The 21,278-nt window shown below is 45.7% G+C and overlaps 2 protein-coding genes and 1 long non-coding RNA gene across 3 annotated transcripts; all 3 read left to right on the forward strand.

Moving 5' to 3' along the window:
* Positions 1–1,120: 1,120 nt before the first annotated feature.
* On the forward strand, positions 1,121–3,708 carry LOC122621363 (estradiol 17-beta-dehydrogenase 11). The gene is made up of 5 exons (XM_043799200.1): positions 1,121–1,339; positions 2,399–2,554; positions 2,680–2,856; positions 3,112–3,184; positions 3,254–3,708. Exons 1-5 carry the CDS (start codon positions 1,172–1,174, stop codon positions 3,643–3,645), a joined length of 966 nt encoding a protein of 321 aa, XP_043655135.1. The 5' UTR covers positions 1,121–1,171; the 3' UTR covers positions 3,646–3,708.
* Positions 3,709–10,885: 7,177 nt separating this feature from the next.
* On the forward strand, positions 10,886–15,871 carry LOC122621672. The gene is made up of 3 exons (XM_043799619.1): positions 10,886–12,421; positions 13,377–13,538; positions 14,954–15,871. The coding sequence occupies exons 1-3, from the start codon at positions 10,886–10,888 to the stop codon at positions 15,869–15,871; spliced, it is 2,616 nt and encodes an 871-aa protein (XP_043655554.1).
* Positions 15,872–18,254: 2,383 nt separating this feature from the next.
* LOC122621494 lies at positions 18,255–19,257 on the forward strand. Its single transcript, XR_006326219.1, has 2 exons — positions 18,255–18,645; positions 18,710–19,257. It is a non-coding gene; the product is annotated as an uncharacterized LOC122621494 (long non-coding RNA).
* Positions 19,258–21,278: the final 2,021 nt, after the last annotated feature.

Genomic DNA, 21,278 nt, shown 5'->3' on the forward strand with positions numbered 1-21,278 from the left:
ATACCTCGACATAGTTGTAAAAGTTATAAAACAAACTGCAAGTAATAAACTATAAATTCTGCTTTATACATTGTCAACTTCTTGTTATACTCTGATGAATCTATTTCAGTTTTTCACAACTATAGTATATGTACACCTTAATTATTTTATCGCCCAATCACGACGGTATATATAATACATTGTTTTTACACTTGTCTCAATCGGTAATATTTTCATTACCCTCGATATTAATGGCAAGCTTTATCGAGCAGCTGAAGCACCCAGCAAAAAACTGAATATGAAATATACGTTTTTTCACGAATCTCGTTTTTGTCGCTCGCTCTCTGTTATTTTTAACTAAAACCACAGCCGGCACTCGCCCCAACCCCCTCCATTTTCCATCCCCCCGTCCCCCTCAAAAAATATAAAATTATCCTTTGGCTGTCTATTTTGTTGGTACTCCCCCCATACGTTTCTATATGTGCATATATGTTCTGGAGCTACGATTTGTTGCCGCTGCCCGTATTCGTTTATGGATATCCACTTTATTGTCAGAAAATCATTTTTTCGCTGGCATCGCGCTGCTTTTTTCCGTTTTTATTGAGCTGCAGCACTGTATCACTGAACGCTGGTGTAGGTACACTCGAGTGTATGAGTGTATGTTTGGATATGTGGAGCTCCGCTCCACTCCACTTGTAGTTGTAATGTAGTCACAAAAAATTGCTTTTATTTATTACTAATGGGCTGGTTCGGTGCTTGGTGTTCGGTGCTTTGGTGCTCGGGTTCTGTGCGCTCTGTGATGTGAGCATTACTTACCGCGACCGCGACTGTCTCATCTGTATCTGTGCAGGAGGTGACTTTTGTGTTTATTTGCTGACAATGCCCCCGCCTGCTCCAGAGCTGCCAAACATTTTTCGGGAGGAGCTGGGGCTACAGGGGTTGATATAGGTGAGTACGAGTGTGCATATGGTAAATGGGCGCTTGCCACACGTTCGCATTCATTTGGGGGAACTCCGCTCGAAGTCGCGGCTAATTGCCAAACCCCGCGAACCGGGTCACTGTGGACACACTCGAACTGCAATCTCGACGGCAAGCCAGTTTTGCCGATCGATCCGCTCGAGATTCGCGACTTGCGATTCAATGCGTTTTCAACATTCTCTCAACTCGGTCGTGGCTTGAAGTAAGCGGAATAATGTCGGAAGCTCTACGAACCACTTGGGTAAAACTGCAGGCCTTCGTCGCACTGGTCGGTTTCGCGGCCATAACGCCACTACTCATTTTGGTAGCACTTCTCAGTCGACTGATCGCCAATCTCTGCTGCTGCTCGGCGCCGAAATGTATCGAGGGAGAAGTGGCCGTGGTGAGTTTGGGCCAAAACCATGAAGATGAAGATAGAGATGGAGGAAAACAAAAACCAATAATAACAAACTTTAATATAAACTTCGCTGTGGAAAGCGTGTTACATGACGGTTGAGAAGTCAGTGAATCGTATAAATTTCACACAATGTATAGATATTTTGTAATATGAGCGGTGTTTTTTGTGCTTGTAATCAGATTTTGTGCTTATAAAAAGGTTTTGTGCTTATAATAAGATTTTGTGCTTCTAATCAGATATTCAGATACAAATGCATATGCCACTTTTAACCTTCGAAAAATCTAATGAATTTTTATAAAAACCGTAAGAGGGTCAATGGTCACAGACATTAATCTGCTCTTAAGTAGAAAATTGCATTTTTTAATTCGCAGCAAAAGGTCTGCATCCATTATTATTTCATTTGGCAGAATTTAATTTGGCTAATTTGGCAGCTTATGTATACAATTATATTTCCATTTGCTCACACTTATTGACTTTATTCTAAGTGATCGTTTTTAGTTTAAATCCACTTACAAATGGAAATGGGTATTGTGCAACCGTTACTGTGATTTATTGAACATGTAATTAACTGAAATTACCGGCACAATTTGATTCGAAAAAAACATAGATTAATTGATTCAATTATTGACGTAAAATTAGATCGGGGTATCTGCACCGTGGGACTAACAAATGATTCTACTTTAATATATTAGAAAAAAAACTTTTTAAATTAACATTCATTTAATATTTTACTCAGATGTCGTAAGATTTCGAGTTTGTCTGCAACTTTGACTATAAATTCATTTTTAAGAAGTAGCTTTCACATATTATATGAGATAACTTTATAACTTATAACTTTTTAATTTGGATTTGATGTAACCTAATTAACAATTTTAAATACATCACTCATTGAAAAAATTATTGCAGTGTTGTGTGTGTCTCTGTTTCATTAGCTTGTCATAACTTAGAAATTGAGTGATAAGCTCGATTGCGTGCCGTTAGGTCAATAACTTGCAATGACTTATATAATCAGTATGTTCATCTCGTTACGATCTACATACATAGGTCACTGGAGCTGGTCATGGACTGGGTCGTGCCATATCCTTGGAACTGGCAAGGAAAGGCTGTCACATCGCCGTGGTGGACATCAATGTCTCCGGAGCGGAAAGCACTGTTAAGCAAATCCAAGATATCTACGGGGTTCGCGCAAAGGCCTACAAGGTACGTTTTTTATATGCTTATATATTATATATATCCCAGAAGTATTTATAAATGCTCTATAATTGCCAACAATTATTTCATTAGCCACAAGTAATTACCAGTTAATTCAAATGCAAATTTCCTAGGCTAATGTCACCAGTTACGGCGAACTGGTTGAGCTGAACACCAAAGTGGTTGAGGATCTGGGTCCAGTGACTGTCCTAGTCAATAATGCAGGTCTCATGCTGCATCGCAACATGATAAATCCGGATCCAGTCGATGTGCAACTTATGATCGATGTTAACCTTACGTCGCACTTCTGGGTGAGTTGTCAACAAACAAGTTTTCTTAATTAGGTAATTGAAATACTATAAATACTTTTTCTATATTCTACTCAATAAAACTCTAACATACTCTCTGTATATAATTAATACTACTCAATAGAACTCTATCATACTCTATGTATATAATCAATACTACTCAATAGAACTCTACTCTATGTATATAATCAATACTACTCAATAGAACTCTATTATACTCTATGCATATAATTAATAAATTTACTATCTTTCCCTTAGACCAAGTTGGTTTTCCTGCCCAAAATGAAGGTACTGCGCAGAGGCTTCATAGTTACAATCAGTTCATTGGCAGGTGCGCAACTTACCATCAAATATCTATATTCCAGGGTATATGACACATCCGATTGTGCACTCGTTTCAGGTGTCTTCCCATTGCCCTACAGTACGAGTTACACTGCCACCAAGGCGGGCACCCTGGCCCACATGAGGGCCCTGCGCATGGAGATGGCTCTGGAGAACCAGAAGGACATCCATGTGACCACCGTGCTGCCCACCTTCCTGCGCACCAACAGTGAGATAACGCAGCTGACGGACTCTATGGGAATCGACGCACTATATCCTCTGGTCACCGGTGAGGAGGCGGCCCATCGAATCGTGGCCGGCATGTTGAGGGGTGAGGCGGAGATCACCTTGCCGGGATTGGCATCCCTGCTCTATCGACTGATTCATATTTTCCCGGCTGACTGGCAAGATCGAATGATTCTGATGTGCAGCAGCAGACGATTTAAGCAGCTGCGAGATGAGCGCTCCTGATGAGGATTCGTCGGCGGGGTGGAGGTGGATAAATATATAGTCCGGTTACGGAAAAATAAGGAATACATGCTCTACTACACCGGGGGGCTTACAGGTGGCGGCGCTGCTTAAAAGCGTTCCATTAAAATCCGATTAAAGACACTTTCTGCGGCCGACTGGTCACGGACAACTGGCCACAGGCTCCGCCGGCTCCACGGGCTCCACGGGCTCCAGTCATGTGTATTTCATTTAATTTCAGCCAGCATTGCTTTAATTTTTCCAGCTCCGTCTGGCTGGCGGAGCCTGCATTTGTCAGTTGGCAGGGGCGGCGGAAAAGGGGGCGGAGTGCCATCAACTTTTCAGCACTCCCACTTTTCGGCCCCTCGTGCTGAATCTCATTATGCAACTTTTATGGGGTCATTGAGGCTGTGTGATTTATATATTTTGCAAAATTACAAAAAATATAACACCTCGTGAAAGGTGGAGAAAAACTACAGGGCTTTAGGCGCTTTCCACTAAAATATTCAGGGTTTTCAGAGCAATGCGGTGCAGAGTGGTGCATATGCAAGCGTTTTTTGCCACTTCAAACGAAATTGTTGTCTAATAGGGTCGAGTGAGATCCATTAGGAGAGAGTGGCTTGACAGATTGTATTCTGGTTAAAACGAATCCTTGCGCACAAAAAACGAGAAACGGGCTAAGAAAACGTAGTCTTTTTGTTCGCCTCGCAGTTCCTCTTTTGTTCCTTTATCTTTATGCTGGCGAAATTAATGCAACACATTAAGAGAAATATTGCAACAGTGCTGGTGGCGCGGCGGCAGACGAGGAATTTTCCATTTTTCTTATTTTCCTCAACGCGAGCTTTTCACACACACACACAAACACAGCAGCACAAATTTACTGTATATACGTAGGTATGTATGTGTGCAGCATGAATTTCTTGCATATTTCCACGTTTTCCCTCATCTTTGGCTTCGTCCTGGCGCTTTTATTTTATTTATGCTATCACTGCAACCTGATATGCTTTAGCCGCACACATACGCACTGCAGGATACTGCATTTATGTGGAATTCCTTTCGTGCTGCAACTGGCTTTTCTTTCTGCGCCCAGGACATATGCATGGCAACTTTAGTGAAATTAAGAAAAATATAAAAAGACATTCCGGCAGTAGGAGTAAAAGTAGCAGCAGCAGCAGCAGCAGCAGCAGCAGCAGAAAGAAACGCTTTAGGAAAATGAAAAAATAATGCAGCCAAATGCAAAAATAACATCGGAAAATGAGTAAAAGTCCCAGGGACCTGCCACTTGGCTTTTCCGGCAAGTAAGAAGTAACTAGAGAAAATATTATGTCAGCAAATCAAATCGATTGTGTGGGAAAGCATTAGTGGAGCACTCAGCCAAAGGGCTCCCAATCGCAGTCTCCCCTCAGCTTTCCCCTTAATTCCCAATTAAAAAGCCGTTAATGATGCGTTGCAACATTACAAGTTGCAACCCCAAGGGGCACAGACGTGTCGCCTGTAACGCCTCAATGGCGTCCTGATTGAAAACTCCAATGTGGCACTGGCACTCGGTTCCGCCCCCGATATTCCACTTCCAATTTGGATTGGGATTCGTATTCGGATTGGGATGCTGGTTTATTGTTTGTCTTCGCCACTGACGAGCACTTTTTAATTTCGATGGCTTGTCGGCGGACAAACGAGGCATTTCCGCGTGTGATTATCGAGATCCATGGGGATACACTCGCATCTACATATGGATATGGGAACTTGGCTGCCGTCTTGCGCTTAATTATGAGCTGCGAGTGAAGTGCGTGGGAAATCGGAAAGAGTTCCTGTCCCGGAGAGAAGCAGTTGTTATTATGTGGCACCTGTGGCCCCTTGTATCCATTCACATGCCGATTTACAGGCACCCGTAATCCCATGGACATTTCAGACTTGGGCAATCGAGCAGTCACATTGGTGAGCAGTCCATCAGCTGCGTACTCGCGAAATGAATTTAATGAAGAGTTGTATGTCCGTGTCAGGTTGCTCACAAAATTTCATTTGCCGCGTTGCATGCACACTCGCATTCGCATTCGCATTTGCATTTCCATTTCACACATCCGGATCCGTATTCGGATCCCATTTTCGCTAACCTTGCTGCGCAAAATGACGACTTTTGACTGTCGGGCGTCCAAAACTAATTAAAATGCTGACCAGGCCAGCAGTTCCACGTTCCACGGCCATTGCCATGGCTAATGCGAATGTAACTAATTTTGATGGTCCATTGATTTTGGGTGCACCAAAAAAAAAGCCAACAAAATGTCAAATAAATTAAAGAAGTTATACCTACTAGCTTATTTAGTATGTTGTAATGGTAATATGTTAGCATTTAAAAAGTTACCACATGTATCCACATGTATTTTGTGTACTTCCCTGCCATTTTTCGCAGTGCATGCAAAGGACTAGCCTCCTTGTTTACGAGAATTTCACAGACCTGCTCCTGCCGCGAATTGCAATAGGATACGGTGTGCCTGGGGTGCATAAATCACATGTTTAACTAATTAAACGATACAGTAAATAACGGTCTATGGCCGGTCAGGGGTTTAATGAGTAGACAAAATGCCACCGTAAATGCGAACTTGAAACGCCCACGAGAGCAGCGATCGTAAAAACTCCCCATTCCCCATTTTCCATTTCCCATTCCCCATTCAGAGATGCCCCCTATGCGAAGAAGTAATCATAAAAATTGCATATTAAAATTCATTCGGGGGGCGTGCACTGCCTCGGTTTTCCTTTTTAGTATACTTCTTGGATTTGATTTTTTTATTGTGCGACGCCTTTAAAATGTTTATAAATACAGTCAATTTGCTGTCAACTTTTGAACTTGCCACATGTGTTCGGCTTCGGTTTTCGAGCTGTAAAATGTCAAGGGGTCAGCGGCAACGACAACGGCTCAGCTCATTACAATGCAAACGACTAACTCGAATATGAACTAGAGTGAGTGAGTGACACTCACTCCATCCATCCATCCAGCGAGGCACCACAAATCGGTTTCAAATCGAATTATGCTAAAACACACACATATCGCCGCGATAGCGACTACTCCGGCATGCATGTCAACGCAATCATTTGACATTTTGACAGGACATCGCGGGGAATGAGCCGGGGGACTTGTGATTCTGGATTCGGAATTCTGGATTTTGGGATCAGGGAGCCTGGGTGCGGCAGGATAGTTCAAGTTGAATGTCGCGCCTGCGCGGCTCAAGTTACAAATTAAACAGCCACGACGGCGGGATTTTCCATTTCTCTTCTTTGGCTAAACAAAATCAAATTACCGCCTGACAAATTTACTTGTTGACTGCGATGAGTGGGTGCGGTGAATAAGTTGTGGGCTAAACACCTACAACACAGGAAAATTGCCGTTTTTCCGCTTTTCTTTGGAGATCTTTTGACTTCTTGCCAAGCGAAAATTACAATGGCTATTCATCTTTCCCTATTGCTTTCTAGGGTATAAGAAATATCTTGCCATTTTAAATTAGTTAATGAAATCATTTCAATAGAGATATTATAATTGAACATTAACTTTAAACTATAGTTTACAGTATCTTAGTATTTTATAATATTTAGTTAGAAATTTCCTCGAAAAGATAATGATTCTATTTTGACAGACAATCACAGCACAACCTCAACCTCAACCCTTTCCCTTGCTGCTTTATTTATTTATTTAAAGACAGTCCCGAATCCAAAGCGCACACATGATGTCTGTGATTGGAAATAAACAAAGCAATAACCATTCCGTATAGTTTCCACAACAGGAATTACCCCAGATATGTTCTATGTTCTATGGTCTGCAGTCTGTAGTTTGTAGCCTGTAGTTTATAGTGGCATCCCAAAATGCGACCCATTGCCACATCAGCGGCTCACTTGATGGAGAATGTGGAGTAAATAAACGCGACCATTTGCAGCATTGTCAAGTGGAAAATCATTGACAAATTTTTGAACCCAGCCGCCATACATATAGTACCCTCAACGTGAACAAATACACGAGTGTATATGTTTACATATATATGCATATATTTATTTATCCTCGAACCGGAGAGCGGAAAGCATAAAGTTAAAAATTTCATTAACAAATCGACACAGCAGCGCCTCATTACTTGGCAACAAATAAATTTTATTAAGTACGCCCGGTTTTATTTACGATGCTTTACGATTTTTCATTAAAGCCATTTGCTGGCTGGCATGCCGCATAATTTCCACCCGCTAAAGTTGACCAAACCAAACATTCGGTATTCAGTATTCGGCATTCGCCACTCGCCATTCGAGTGTATCCATTAATGTTGCGGCTTATTTGTTGCACTGCGCCAAAGGAGTATTACAATCTGATCGAAATAATGTTTGCACATGCACGGCACAGGGCAAGGGTCATTCAAGCTGCTGCTGCTGCTGCTTCTGCTGCTGCTTCTGCTGCTGCTTCTGCTGCTGCTAATTAATTGGCTGGTTTTCCGATCAGCAATTTTCCACAAGCTCAACACAAATTGCCGGCGCGGGGTGGTGATTCACGGCACTCGCACATTTAATTGAAATCGAATCCGAATCTTGGGCCAGACAAATCATAAATTGGACGACAGCAGCGCTGCCCACGCACAAGAAAAATTACCTTAAATCTGGGAAAATTGATAATCACCAGCGGAAATGGCCGAGTGTTTTCCCCAGAAACGTCGCCGCGCGTCATCGCCACTCATAAAAACATCAACTCGCATTGGCATCAGGTCTATAGGTCTTGGCCAGAAACGCGACTGGGATGCACTCAAAACAATTATCAAAAATCTACAAATCTGTACTCTTCAACATGAGATTATGATAATTGATAATCTTGGGGAAAACTATTTAATTCGAGCCATTAGAATGGTTTAGTTAACTAGTGATTACAGCTTCATTCAGTCATTAGTTTTCCTCACACTACATCTCATTTTCTCCCTGTGCACTTGACGCGAAAAAGTGCTGCCAAAATCGCCTAATTTTAAGAATGATGTAAGTTGTCGCAATCGTGCGACAACAAAGGCGCTGGCCGCACAGTTTTGGCCAGCAGCCCAATCTTTTGGCCAGCCCTCCGACCGATTCGCAAATGACGAGCGCGCAAGTGGCAGGAATTGTGTGTTAAACGTTTCTGAATTGACTTGACGCGTTTCGGGCCGAGAGCAGAAGCCCCCAAGGCAGGGGCAGCTGCCAACCTATGCCAACCTCATCCAGCCCAGCCCAGCCACACCGATCCATTCCCAGCCCCAACACCCTGAAATACAGCAAAAACCCAAAAAAGAACAAAAAAAAAGAAAAGCGAGTCGCCACAATCATCGCATTCGGGTGAACGTGCGCCAAATCGCGACGCTTGCCAAAAATCATAAAAAATATATGGCGATTATAGGGAGATGGCATCATTTAATGATGAAGTGCCGCGTTGGGCCAAAAAAAAAGGGATTGGGAATGGGAATGGGAACATGGAAATGGATGTGGATGTGGATGAAAGGAAACTGACTCATGCTCCGGAAACGTCACTATCGCAATTGCAGCCACAATGGGCAATGCACTCGAGAGGACCTAGGACAATGCAGCACTTGCATGGGGCGAGGGGAGCAAATAGTTTTGCAATTGCATTTTTGTGGCGTAAATTAAAAACATATTGTCAGGCATTAGCGGACGAGCTAAATGCGCTAAAAATAGCGCGAGGAGAGCGCGATCTTTGAGATACATTCTGCAAGATGCACTGGAGAACAGAGTGTGCGATGCATGCGCTATTTGTCGCACTGGCAAATGAGTTGCCACAATAAATATAGCCCATGTACTCGTATGTAGTACAGTACTTACGCCCGCCTGCTGCTTCTGATTTCGACTGACTCTGTGCAGCAAAAAAAAGAAGAGAAAAACAAAAATTATGTGGCAATAAAAAATAGTGCTAAAACATTCGACAGCCTAGCTGCAACTGCAACACAAACAAGCAGCGGCAGAAGGGCATCGCACACTTGCACACCATGTGTGCAACGTGCAACAACAAGATCGCACAGTGCACAGTGCAGCACCAGCAGCAACAGCAACAGCAACAGCAGCAGCAGCAGCACGGCTGCAAATGGAAAATGGGCGGGGAAATATGCTGGAGCGGGGAAATGGGCTGAGGATCCAGCAGATCACCACGCCGCACAGCGACACTGCCACGGTCAAGTGCACTGTGGAAAATGCGACGATGTGATGGGTATACGAGTATAGCAAAATCAAAGTAGAGAGCGGGATATAGCACTTGAGTTATATATTTTAATATTTAAAAAAGAAAGTATTTATAAGTTTCAGCAATAAATTATTGTCCATCTAGTCTGTCTTAGTAATTGGAAACTTGGGGAACTGAGATATGTTAAAACGAATTCAGGATCTTTAAATCCACATTTTCATTTCCGTGCTCAAATGTTCAAACTTCTTTCTTAGATGAAATTTGGTTACTTATGCATAGTTTCTGCGTTAATCTATGCATTTATTTAAAATATAAAAGTGCTCTAAAAATTAATTTTATATATTCCTGTAACATTTCACCTCAGTAGTTCGTTGTAATGCTCCCATTTGCCACAGGGCACTTGTAGCTCACGCATAATTTCTATACGCAAACATAAGCCTAAAATAACAGTATTAACAAGAACAACAACCACAGCGGCAGCACTGCGACTAAAACCAGAGGAGTACAACTACACCAAAGACCGGGAAAACCTGGGGAGGGAGGGGGTCTTAAGTACAGGGGGTGCAAGGGGTGAGGTGGACTGCGGCAGCGGCGGTAGCACATGTGCGTGCCAAAGGCGAAGGAAAAGCGGGCAGAGATCGCCCAGATCTGCGTCGACTGCGACAGCGGCTGAGGCAGTGGCAGCGGCTGAGACAGAGGCAGGATCCAACGCTCCACGTTCCCGCTCCCGATCCCGTGCCCCCTCCCTTGGCCGTAGAACATCCCGTTCCGGGCGTTTAAATAACGTGCGGCAGCAGCTCTCCGGTTTATTGTCAGCCAGATCGCGGTGGCGTGAACAACTCAAGTGTTGAACTAGAAACTAGAAAACCCTCGGATTTACGTGTGTGTTTGAGTGTTTGATTTTCTTGGGATTTCCCGCGTTCGGTGGCCGTAAAATACAAAAAGAAAACCAACAATTTATTGGCAAGCTTCCCAGACAACTGCCGGAAATGCGAAAGTGAAAGCGGCCGGCCAAGAAGAACGGACGACAGCAAATCACCAGAGACAGAGCCACCACAATATAGTATGTCATCCTCGCTGAAGACCAGCCAAACTGGCGGCATGTACGTCAAGACGTCGGCGATTCCGGGGATTTCATCGATTTCTGGCAAGGAGGCGGCCAGTTGCTACGGCGGCTTCATGTCGCCCCCGCTGAGTGCCAATATTACGGCCAATAATGGGGAGCGGGAAATGTTCCGAGTGCCGGGAGCCAAGGTGGAAACGAGTGGCGGCTACGCCTGCGGTGAACTTCAGTTTCCGGACTTCTCACACCTCTGCTTTGCCGCCGAGACACCCAACTCGGTGTTCAGTGACTGCCACAACTATGCCGGCCAGGATCAGCAGCAGGATTCGGATCAGGATGACATCGTCTGCGCAGCGGCGGAGAACACGGGCATGCCCTATCAGCAGGGACAGTACACGCAGCTGAATCGCGAGGACATCTTCCGCTTCGAGCCGGAGGACATAGCGCGTCTGACGGGGGAGTCTGAGCTGCCCGGCTTGCTGCAGCATCCGCAGACGCCGTATACCCCATATACCCCGTACACACCCTACACACCCTGCAGTGCGCAGAGCAGTCAGTATGCCGTGCAGGCGGCGGCGGCGGCGAGTGACTCCATTAATCTGGATATCGATTACTTTAATTACGACGAGATTAATTGCCAATCGAAAAACCAATCACCGTGCTCATCACCGCATCTCGACGCCTGGCTGAACTTCAATCTCGGCGAGATTTCAGCGGCCACATCATCGTGTGCCGCATCCCCCAAGTTGGGCAACGTGTTCGAGGAGCAGGTCAAAGAGGAGGCCTCGCCCGCCAAACTGCCATCGATGAACTCCACCTTCGGCACCCCCAAATGCATTCCCATGTGCGCCAGCAACTACGAGGACTACGCGAATCTCTACCAACAGGGCTCGGGCTATTCCACGGAGAACTACCACAACAACATGGCCCAGGCCATCGAGAAGCCCAATCGCGAGCACAAGGCCATCTGGACCATCGATGAACTGGACGAACTGATGCTGGGCGAGCAGCAGCAGTTCTATCAGCAACACTTGCAGCAGCTCCACTTGCAACAGCAACAGCAGCAGGAGCAGGAGCAACTGCAGCAGCAACAGGAGCAGGAACAGCAAGCGCAGTGCAGCAAGGACGATCTGGCCAACTATCTGTCGGATGAGTTCATCAAGGCCGAGGAGTTCCGGAACCTGGACAGTGACGATGATGAGAACTACAACGAGGAGGAGGATGACCTGGACAACGACGTGTTTGCCCCGCCCACGGAAAGTGATCCCAAGCCGGATTCCACCTGCTGCGATCTGGAGGCGGAGCCCGAGAATGAGGCCGTCCCACTCATCTGCCGCTGGACGGGATGCGACGAGGAGTTCCCGCACCAGCAGGCCTTCGTGGAGCACATCGAGAAGTGCCATGTGGATGTGCGCAAGGGCGAGGACTTCTCCTGCTTCTGGCTGGACTGCCCCAGGCGCTACAAGCCCTTCAATGCCCGCTACAAGCTGCTCATCCACATGCGAGTCCACAGCGGCGAGAAGCCCAACAAATGTCCGGTAAGGATAAATAGATTTTACCTTAAGCTATCCTTGTAGAATATTTTGCAACTTTATTCGGTAGTCCATCAATTGAGTTACATGTGTATCTTGGCTCTGTTTACCAACCAACCTTTTCCATCCCACATAGAATATCATTTTTCAAAATCAAACAATAGATTTGGATTTTATCCATTTTTTTCCCCCTGGCCGCAGCTGGCGCATTTGTTTATGCGTCCAAACAAGACTTTTCCGCCGGAGGATCCCATTTTGTGCGTTTCGCTCTCCTTTTTGTTTGTAGTATATAGTATACCATCGTGGATGGTATGGTATGGTATGGTATGGTACGAGTATCATGCACGTGTTGACATTTGATGCGCCATCGCTGGGATGATGAATTGTGCGGCGCAGGGCAATCACAGAAATTGACAGGGCGAAAGGGAGTGAGAGAGCTGCGAGGCGGAATCCACAAGCGGAGTCCACTTGAAATGGAGTTGCTGCTAATGTTATTAGGGCCAACACTCGCTACATCTTCTATCCCTGCCTTTTGGCATGCTCTTTCATTTTGATTTTTGAGTAATTGATGGATTCTTGCCGGCCTTTTTTTTCGATTAAAATGGCTCGGACATCATCAACTTGGCCCACTGATGCTGCTCCAGCTGCCATTTGCCATTACACATGTTTCCGTTTCTGTTTCTGTTACTGTTGCTGTTGCTGTTTCTGTTGCAAAAACGTAATTTGCCCGCCCTTTTCAGGTGGAGTGGTCGAGTGTTGCGAGTGGGGCTACGTGCAACACCTGCGGGCATCGGCGGCAACCGAAACATCTGCATCTGCTGTGAGGTCACAATTTTATGCGTCCTTCCAGTGCCTCATCCTCATACCTTTATACCTTTATACCTTTTCGCCATTCCTTGCACCCCCTTGGTAATTGCAATTTTCGATGACACCTTTCCACCTTTTTGTTTTTCCATTACAGTTTCCCGGCTGCAATAAAGCATTCTCGCGTTTGGAAAATTTGAAAATTCATCAACGCTCGCACACGGGCGAGCGGCCTTATGGCTGCCAGTATAAAGGTTGCCTCAAAGCGTTCAGCAATAGCTCGGATAGGGCGAAACATCAAAGGACCCACTACGATACGGTGAGTATCCCTCTATATGCTATGCATATGAGTGTGGCTGTATAAGTGGGTGGATGTGGGTGGCTGGGTGCGGGATGGGTTGGCCTTTTCTCTGGGGTCCCAGCAATTTGCAGTGCGTGTCAAAAGGAAAATGAAGAGCTCGCGGCGGCCAAAGATGCAGCTGGGGTTTCCCGAGCAGCGCTGAGCGTTGAGCGGCTTTAAGATTTAATGGACTCCAAGGCGCTTAGCGGCCCAACCAGGAGGCACTCTAAAAAAAGAAAAAAATAAAAAGGAAAGGGAATGGGAAAGGGAAAGGGAAGGGAAATGGACGAAGGAGCCACTGTTGCTGCTGCCAGCATGACATGTGCACATTTCGCATTTCGCTGCCTGAGTGATTTATAGTTTTGCGTGTGTGCTGTGCTGCGCTGTATCTGTGAGAGCGAGCAGTGGCCGCTGGCCAAAGTAACAGCAGCTGGAATAGGAATACGAATCCGAATAGGAATCGGAATCGGAACGGAATCAGGGGAGGGGGGCGCAGGAGGGGCAGGGTGCAACAGCAGCCGCGTCAGCGCGTACGACAACCGGAAAAAAGGTCAAAACCAGCTGAAAAGGCCAGCGCTTTCGGCCAGCAGCAATGGCCAGAATAGCCAGAATGGCCAGAACAACAGCAGCAACAGCAACAACCGCGGCAGGCAAATCGAATAAACTAAACGAGTTACTTTCGTTGCCTAGCTGAAGGGGCAGGGCAGCCAATCAGGATCACAAAAGGATACAATGTGTGTTGGCTCGGCGCGGCTGCCAATGCCAGTGGCACACTCAGAAAAATGGCTGCTGCAAATAGGAGAGTTATCCGAATTTAGGTGAAAATGGTTCTATCTATCTAAAAAGAGTTCATAGTTATGACAAAGGTGCATTTTTGATAAATATAAAGCAGTAGATCAATTACAAAGCTTAGAGCACTTTAGCATAGAGTTTCTCGTCCTTAGAGACAAAGCTCCAACACCAATGCCCTTTTCCGAGTTAATAAAGGTCCTTTTTCGAGTTAATAAAGGTCCTTTTTCGAGTGCACTGCCATGGCTGTTGTCGCTTTCGGCCAGCGGCTGCTGCCTGGCCAGAATAAACAAAATGCAGCATGACATTTCAAAACGATTTGACTTGGCAAATACGCTGGCCCATCTGTTAGCTGCTGTACGTTTGTATGGCTGTGTGTGTGAGTGCCATGTGCGGGTGTGTGAGTACCATGTGCGGGTGTGTGTGTGTGGGTATGAGTGTGAGTGAGTTAGAAGCGCCTGCAGGGCGAACGGGAGAAATCAATTGCATAGTTTTCGGCATCGGCATCGGCACTGAGCCGCTGCGGTTTGATGCGAATTCGCATCTGAGGCAAATACTACAGTACTAACGCAACGCTCTACCGATTCTCGCTCTATTTGGTACAGAAACCGTATGCCTGCCAGCTGCCAGGATGCACCAAGCGCTACACGGATCCCTCCAGCCTTCGCAAACATGTCAAGAACCACGCGCTGCGCAACGCCAATGGACAGCTGCGCCGCAAATCTGCCGGCGGCGCCTCCGTACCGCCCTCCGGTCCAAAGAAGGCGGCCAAAACCCGCCGTCACTCCGAGTCGGCACTGGTGCAAAGGGGCGTGGGCGTGGGCGTGGCAAGTGCTTCGGGGGATCAGCGACAGCACCGCAGCAATAGTTGCAGCGAGGCGTTGTTGCTGCAGCAGCAGCAGCAGCAACAGCAGCAGCAGCTCGACAACGACAGGACGACAGACCGCAGCAATTGCGGCACCGGTGTTGCAGCTAATAACAATTCAATGAACTTTAATGAGTTGTCAAATTGCATTGTCATCATCGAGCACAATCAGAACGCAGGTCCTGCAGGACCTGCAACACTGCCAACCGCAACGGGTACAACAGCAACAGCAACGGCAACGGCAACAGCAACATATGGCAGCGGCAACATGGCGCCCGCACCGGAAACGGAAGTGCTGAGCGTTTGCAGCGGCGGCAGCAGTAACAGTAACAGCAACAGCAACAATAACCGTTACAATGCGAATATTAATCAATTAAGCGAACTCGAGCAATTGCTGACGACGGCGAAGCCCACAGGTACGCCAGCCACAGCTGCTAATGGAATTAGCCTGGCCAACAACAATGGCCGCGCCAATGGCGCCAATGGCGACAGCAAATGCCACTTGAGCGAGTTTGTGTCGTTCGAGTACGTGACTAAATACCTGACGGATGTCTACGAGCCGCCATGCAAAAGCCCACAGCCACAAGCGGCTAATTTCCATTTGCAGCCCGAGTTTGACAGCAGCTTCGACATGCTGGACTTCCCACAGTTCATTTAAGCTAGCTTACTCCATAGATTGTAGATTGTAGACCCAATTAAAGATGCCCACCTGGAAAAGTCAGCGATTCAATGCCCAAAGATCTCAGTGCCTGAGCCCTTATAAGAATGCCTACCATTAACTAAGTCTCTATACGTGTACATATATAGTATATATCCTCTTAAGTAGTAGTCTAAGCCTCGCCAAAAGAAACGTTCCTGAATTTGAAAACATAATCCAGTGATTAGTCGCGTCTTCCCAAAAAACTCTTACCACTCGTATATTTAAGTAGAATACTCTCGGCTAAGCACTACTGGTAATTGGATTGTTAAGGTTTGTCAACAAACTTATTGACCACAATAAATAATTTAATTTGCATACTTTTTTCTCACCTAATGCATTTGAATATTAAATTTGATTTTAAATATTCATTTTAATCACTTGGCAAAACATGCTAATGTACGTTATGGAGTACAAAAAAAGCCAATGAAAAGATTGTGGGCACTGTTAATGAATTGGATTAAAACGCATTAAAGCGCAGCTTCATAAAAGTGTAAGTTTAACGAGTGCAGGCGGTTTTTTATTGCAGATCTGTGTTTTAAAATTATATTAACTTAATGGCTTTTTTTGTGTGGCTTAAGTTTGCATCGGGCGTTGAGTACACTGCAATAATTTTAGAATGTAATTCAATTTCGAGAACCTTCAGGCATTAACCCTTTGAGCGGCGATAAAAACCCGTTTTAAATCCCCAGCTGTATACATAATTCCTGTTAACGCTCCGTGATTACGCCTATCCATTCGATTTCGATTATATATCTCACACCTGGCCATTTCTGCGGAAAATCGGACCCAACAACACACAACAACACACAGCGACATGCACAACATGCTGGGATTTCCGTTTCATGTTTGCCCGCCTGACTTTACTTAATTGCTCTGCATTCAAAAAATAATTTACAACGTCAGAGCGGCGCATTTATGTATGCACATAGTTAATTTATTATTCGCCTTTAACACATTCTCAGCTTTTTCATTTATTTGTTTACATATATCGAATTAATTTGCATTGCATACTCTCGTATACAATTCATAAAAATCGGCTTAAGTCTTAAATTAATTTGGGTTCAGGTCGCGCACGGATTGCAGTTCACTGCAGTTCAGTTCAGTTAAGTTCAATGGATTAAATCGCTGCTACTCGTACACTCGCCTAATTTGATTTAAATTGTAATTTAGCCCCTGCATTACATGATACCCCGCATATACTGGAAATAACCGGGAGTGCTGGCTGTTCTGTGTCTCATTAAAAATGATCGAATTAAGAATTAAGCCTTGACATGCTCCTCAGTGGCCACGAGTGGGAAAGTGTTGCACTGTCGATGCAATTTTAGTGACTTAATAAGGCCCGAATGGCCTCTTTCGTTAACTGGTTGCAAATGGCCATGGTTGCGGTGCACAGCGGGCTGTTAATGTGTAAACAACTGCCGACATATCAATGAGCAAAACCGGGGGGCGGATGCTGCCAAGGGGGGCGTGGCCGGCAGTCAGGCTGCGGAGCAGTCAGGCAAAAATAAAGTGGCCAGAAGCACGGCCCCGTTAAATGAGCAGTTAACATTGCCCGTTATGAACTTTAATATTAATAACCATTTATGCTTATGACAGACAATGAAAGCCGTGCGCAAATTTACTTGCCGCTGCCGCAGGCCCTCTTCCCCTCGAATAACCCACCCCTCTTGGCCATCCCCATGGCTCGCTTCTGTTTTCGCTGTTCAACCACGGCCCTAAAATGCTTAGGGCGGGTGGTGCAGAGGGGGGTGGTTCAGTGGTGCAGTGGGGGGTGGTGCACTATGCATTTAAAAATGCTGCAAGTGTGTTCCAGTTAATATGCAGACCGACACGGGTCTTCATTACAGCCCGCAAACACAGACAAGGACATAAACACATACACACACACACACAGACACACACTCACTCACACACACACATGCAGAGAGGGAACTGCAGGGACAGCACAGCGTCAACAAAATAAACAAAAATGTAAAGCAATTAAAAGCAGCCCGGCAGAACACAACGGAATATCCCACATAAAACATGAGCAAAGGCATGATTTTGACTTTTTTGCTTGCTTACTTTCTATTACTCCTTCCCCGACTCCCGAAATACTCTCGCATACATACCCTGTGGCAAAGGATATGCCCCATTCTTGAAGGGATTATCCAGAAATTGAGTTAAAAACGTATACTTGATTTTATAAAATGAAGGTTAACTTGCTGATTATGTGGCCAACAAAATGTAGTGTATCCAACTGTTTAGCTAATGAAAATTCTTTTGAGTCTAGGTTGCTAAGGATTACATTTTCAGAGCTATAATTCCAGTGTGTGACTTTCTAGTTTATTTTTCAATTCCCAACAATGAACACTTCAAATTTGTCCCCAGTGCCAATACACCCCACTGCTACCCTCGCTTGCTGCTCATCGAAATGACTGCTGGACTGCCTGCTGAGGGCTACAAGTGGTCATTGGCTGGCTCCTGGCGCTCCGTTCGAGTGCGGATTTTAGTTGGATCCGAAATGAATTTTTTGCTTTTGAGGTTAAAGGGCAAAATCTGTGCAGCTAGGCGTCGGCGAACACAAGCGGATGGCAGCTAAATATTTACAAGCGAGTCCAACGAGAACACATCCGCAAACAAAAAGCGCAGACAGAGGGAAGCACAGAGGAGTTTTATGAAAATGGCCATCCCATGTACGCATACATGCAAACGCATGTGTGTGTGTGTGCACATAACCACATGGTGGCGCAGTAATTGTTATGCCAAAGTACCGCTCACAATTTATTTTTGTTAATCAGCAAACGACCATTTCAGCCAGCCACGCCCACCACCCAACGCCCACCATCCAACGCCCAGCACGCGTGGCAAGTGGCAACAATTCGACAATTATGTGGCATTTCCACTGCTGCCCCTCGCTGTTCGTTTTTATTTTAATTAAAAAGTCCCCCGCCAGGATGCAAAAAGCGAACAGGTTCGCGGATTCCCACACCTGCAGGTCGAACCAAACCAAACCAAAACCAAAGGAAAAAAAAGGAAACCCATTCCATGTGTTAGAATTTTTGATATTTATGGGCAGTGGCCACTGGTCGGTGCAAAGTTACAGCCCGATAAGCATCTGCAACAGCCGGAGGCACCAAGGGGCACCAGGGGTCACCAAGGGGCACCATGGGGCACCATGGAAGGTGCCCCAAAAACCACCGCCCACTGCAGCTGTTGTGGCGGAGATTTTGCAGATTTTCGGTGCGTTGCGACGGTTTGGTTCGCAATTATGCAAATCGAAAGATCGCCACACAGCGATATCCGGAAATTCCATGCATTTACAATTTTCTAATCAATGGAATTATAATTTTAATTTCCAAGGCTGCGCGCCGTGGGCGATGTATCTTTTTTTTTGGCGGGGGGAGCGGGTTCTGGTTATTATTATTCGCCACGAAAATGGTTTCATTTGCTGTCGTTTAAGGGCTGCACTTTTCGATTTAAAAGAGCTGATCCGGATGTTTCAATTAATTGATTCGCAGTGTGAAATGTGTCACTCACATGTCGGCCATTGAGTCGCTTTGTTGCCTATTTACAGGCGAATGTGAATGTGAATATGAATGCAATTCATATTCGTTTTAATTTAATCAGGCTCTTGCGACGTCGCTCAACCGTAATTAAGTTTCTTTGCCGGGGCCAGAAGCTTTGCCAGCGCAGTGGGAAAATATAAAAAAAAATATATATATCCTTTACAGAGCCCCCGAAACGGCGACTAATGCAATAAAAGATGGCCGCAGCACGTTTTTTAATATTTAATTAAATAAATAATTCCCATTTGCCGTTTGCCAGTTGCCAGTTGTCGTTTCAAATATTCGAACGCACGAATTTAAATATGGAAATACTTTGCACGCAGCCGCTTGCATTTCCGGTGGGCGACTCGTCAAACTTTTCTGCCCGAGATGCACACACACACTCATACACCACACACACACACACATGCAGCATGGATGGGCAGAAAGTTTTCCCTCGGAGTAATTAGAAGACTTAGTCCCCTGCCAGGCGCTCTTTGGCTGACTGCTTAAAATGCTCTTTTGGCGTTAAATTTATGACAACCGCACATGTTGTTTGCCAGCTAGAAACAATAACAATAACAGCCCGCCCGGGGGCAGCGGGGGGCGTGCAGCAAAAAAGAAAAGGGGGCCAAAAGGGGGGGGGGGGGGGGGGGCAGATCGCTGAGGGGCGGGGGAGGGGCGGTGTGCAGAATGCTCGTTAGAAAGTTTCTAAGGTTGCGGCCGCACACGAAACAGCTGCGCCGCCAAAAGGGAAGAAGGATTCTCCAAATTGTTGCACGCTTTCCTTCGCTTTGGGGCGGTCACATTGTTGCTAAGCTATACGCACACACACACACACACACACACTTTCCACAGACGCTCTCTGTTGCAGGCTGATAAGCTGCACTGCAAGAAAAAACAGAGCTTTGAGGCAGGCTAATAGGTTTACAACTTACTAACCCAAATGAGGTAACAACTATGGGTTTCTTTGCTCTGTAATTCTAACAATGAGATTGGCGCAAAAATTACTTCTGCTCTATAAATCTTGAGAATAAAGCTTAGTAAAATGCTAAAATTTAATAGTTAAATTTACAACCAAAATCTCTCTGTTTTTGAGCAAGTGCACGCTGGATACCCATACCCATACGCCGCGTGTTGCACTGACGTGACCTCCACTTGTGCGGCAAGTGCTCGAGTGGGCGTGGCAGAGAAATTCCCGCTCCAAAGTGAATTTATTGTTTTTACCATTACCACTTAGCCGGGCCCGTGCCCGTGGCCGAAACTTCGAAGCCAAAGAGCCGTTTATTTTGATGCAAAGCCAGAACTTAAACGGCCAAGGATGCAAATTGAAAGGCGATGGAGGAGCGATGCTTTAAGAGCTGAGAGCCCGTGTTTACCCAAGGTAAATTGCACTCGATAATGAGTGCTTCACATTAATTAAATAACCAATAGATCGGTCTGGGTTTCCCATTGCAAATTATGCCGGGAGTGGGGGAAAATGGGGGGGGGGAAATTGAAAGCACAAGCACACTTGTCGCGGTTTTCGCAGCGATTTCTTTTACCCGCGACAGCGAAATTAATTGCATTGCCGCGCGGAGATTCACGTGGAGGAGCACTTGTTACGGTTGCCATTAGCGGTGCCATCATCATCGACCCTCGAAATCGCTGTAATTTCCAATAGATAATGAAATGCAATTAGAAAATGTGGGGTGGCAGGGTCTGAGCCTGTGGGCCACAAGACTTGTGCAGAATGTGCAACAATAACAGCAATTTAAACAGGTTTTCCCCGGGCGAACGCGCATCAGACGCGCATAATGGCGCATAGAAGTTTGTAATTAAAGTTTGCCGACTCTGCC

Source organism: Drosophila teissieri, chromosome 3R (genome assembly GCF_016746235.2).
Source record: "Drosophila teissieri strain GT53w chromosome 3R, Prin_Dtei_1.1, whole genome shotgun sequence".
Classification (NCBI taxonomy): Eukaryota; Metazoa; Arthropoda; class Insecta; order Diptera; family Drosophilidae; genus Drosophila; species Drosophila teissieri.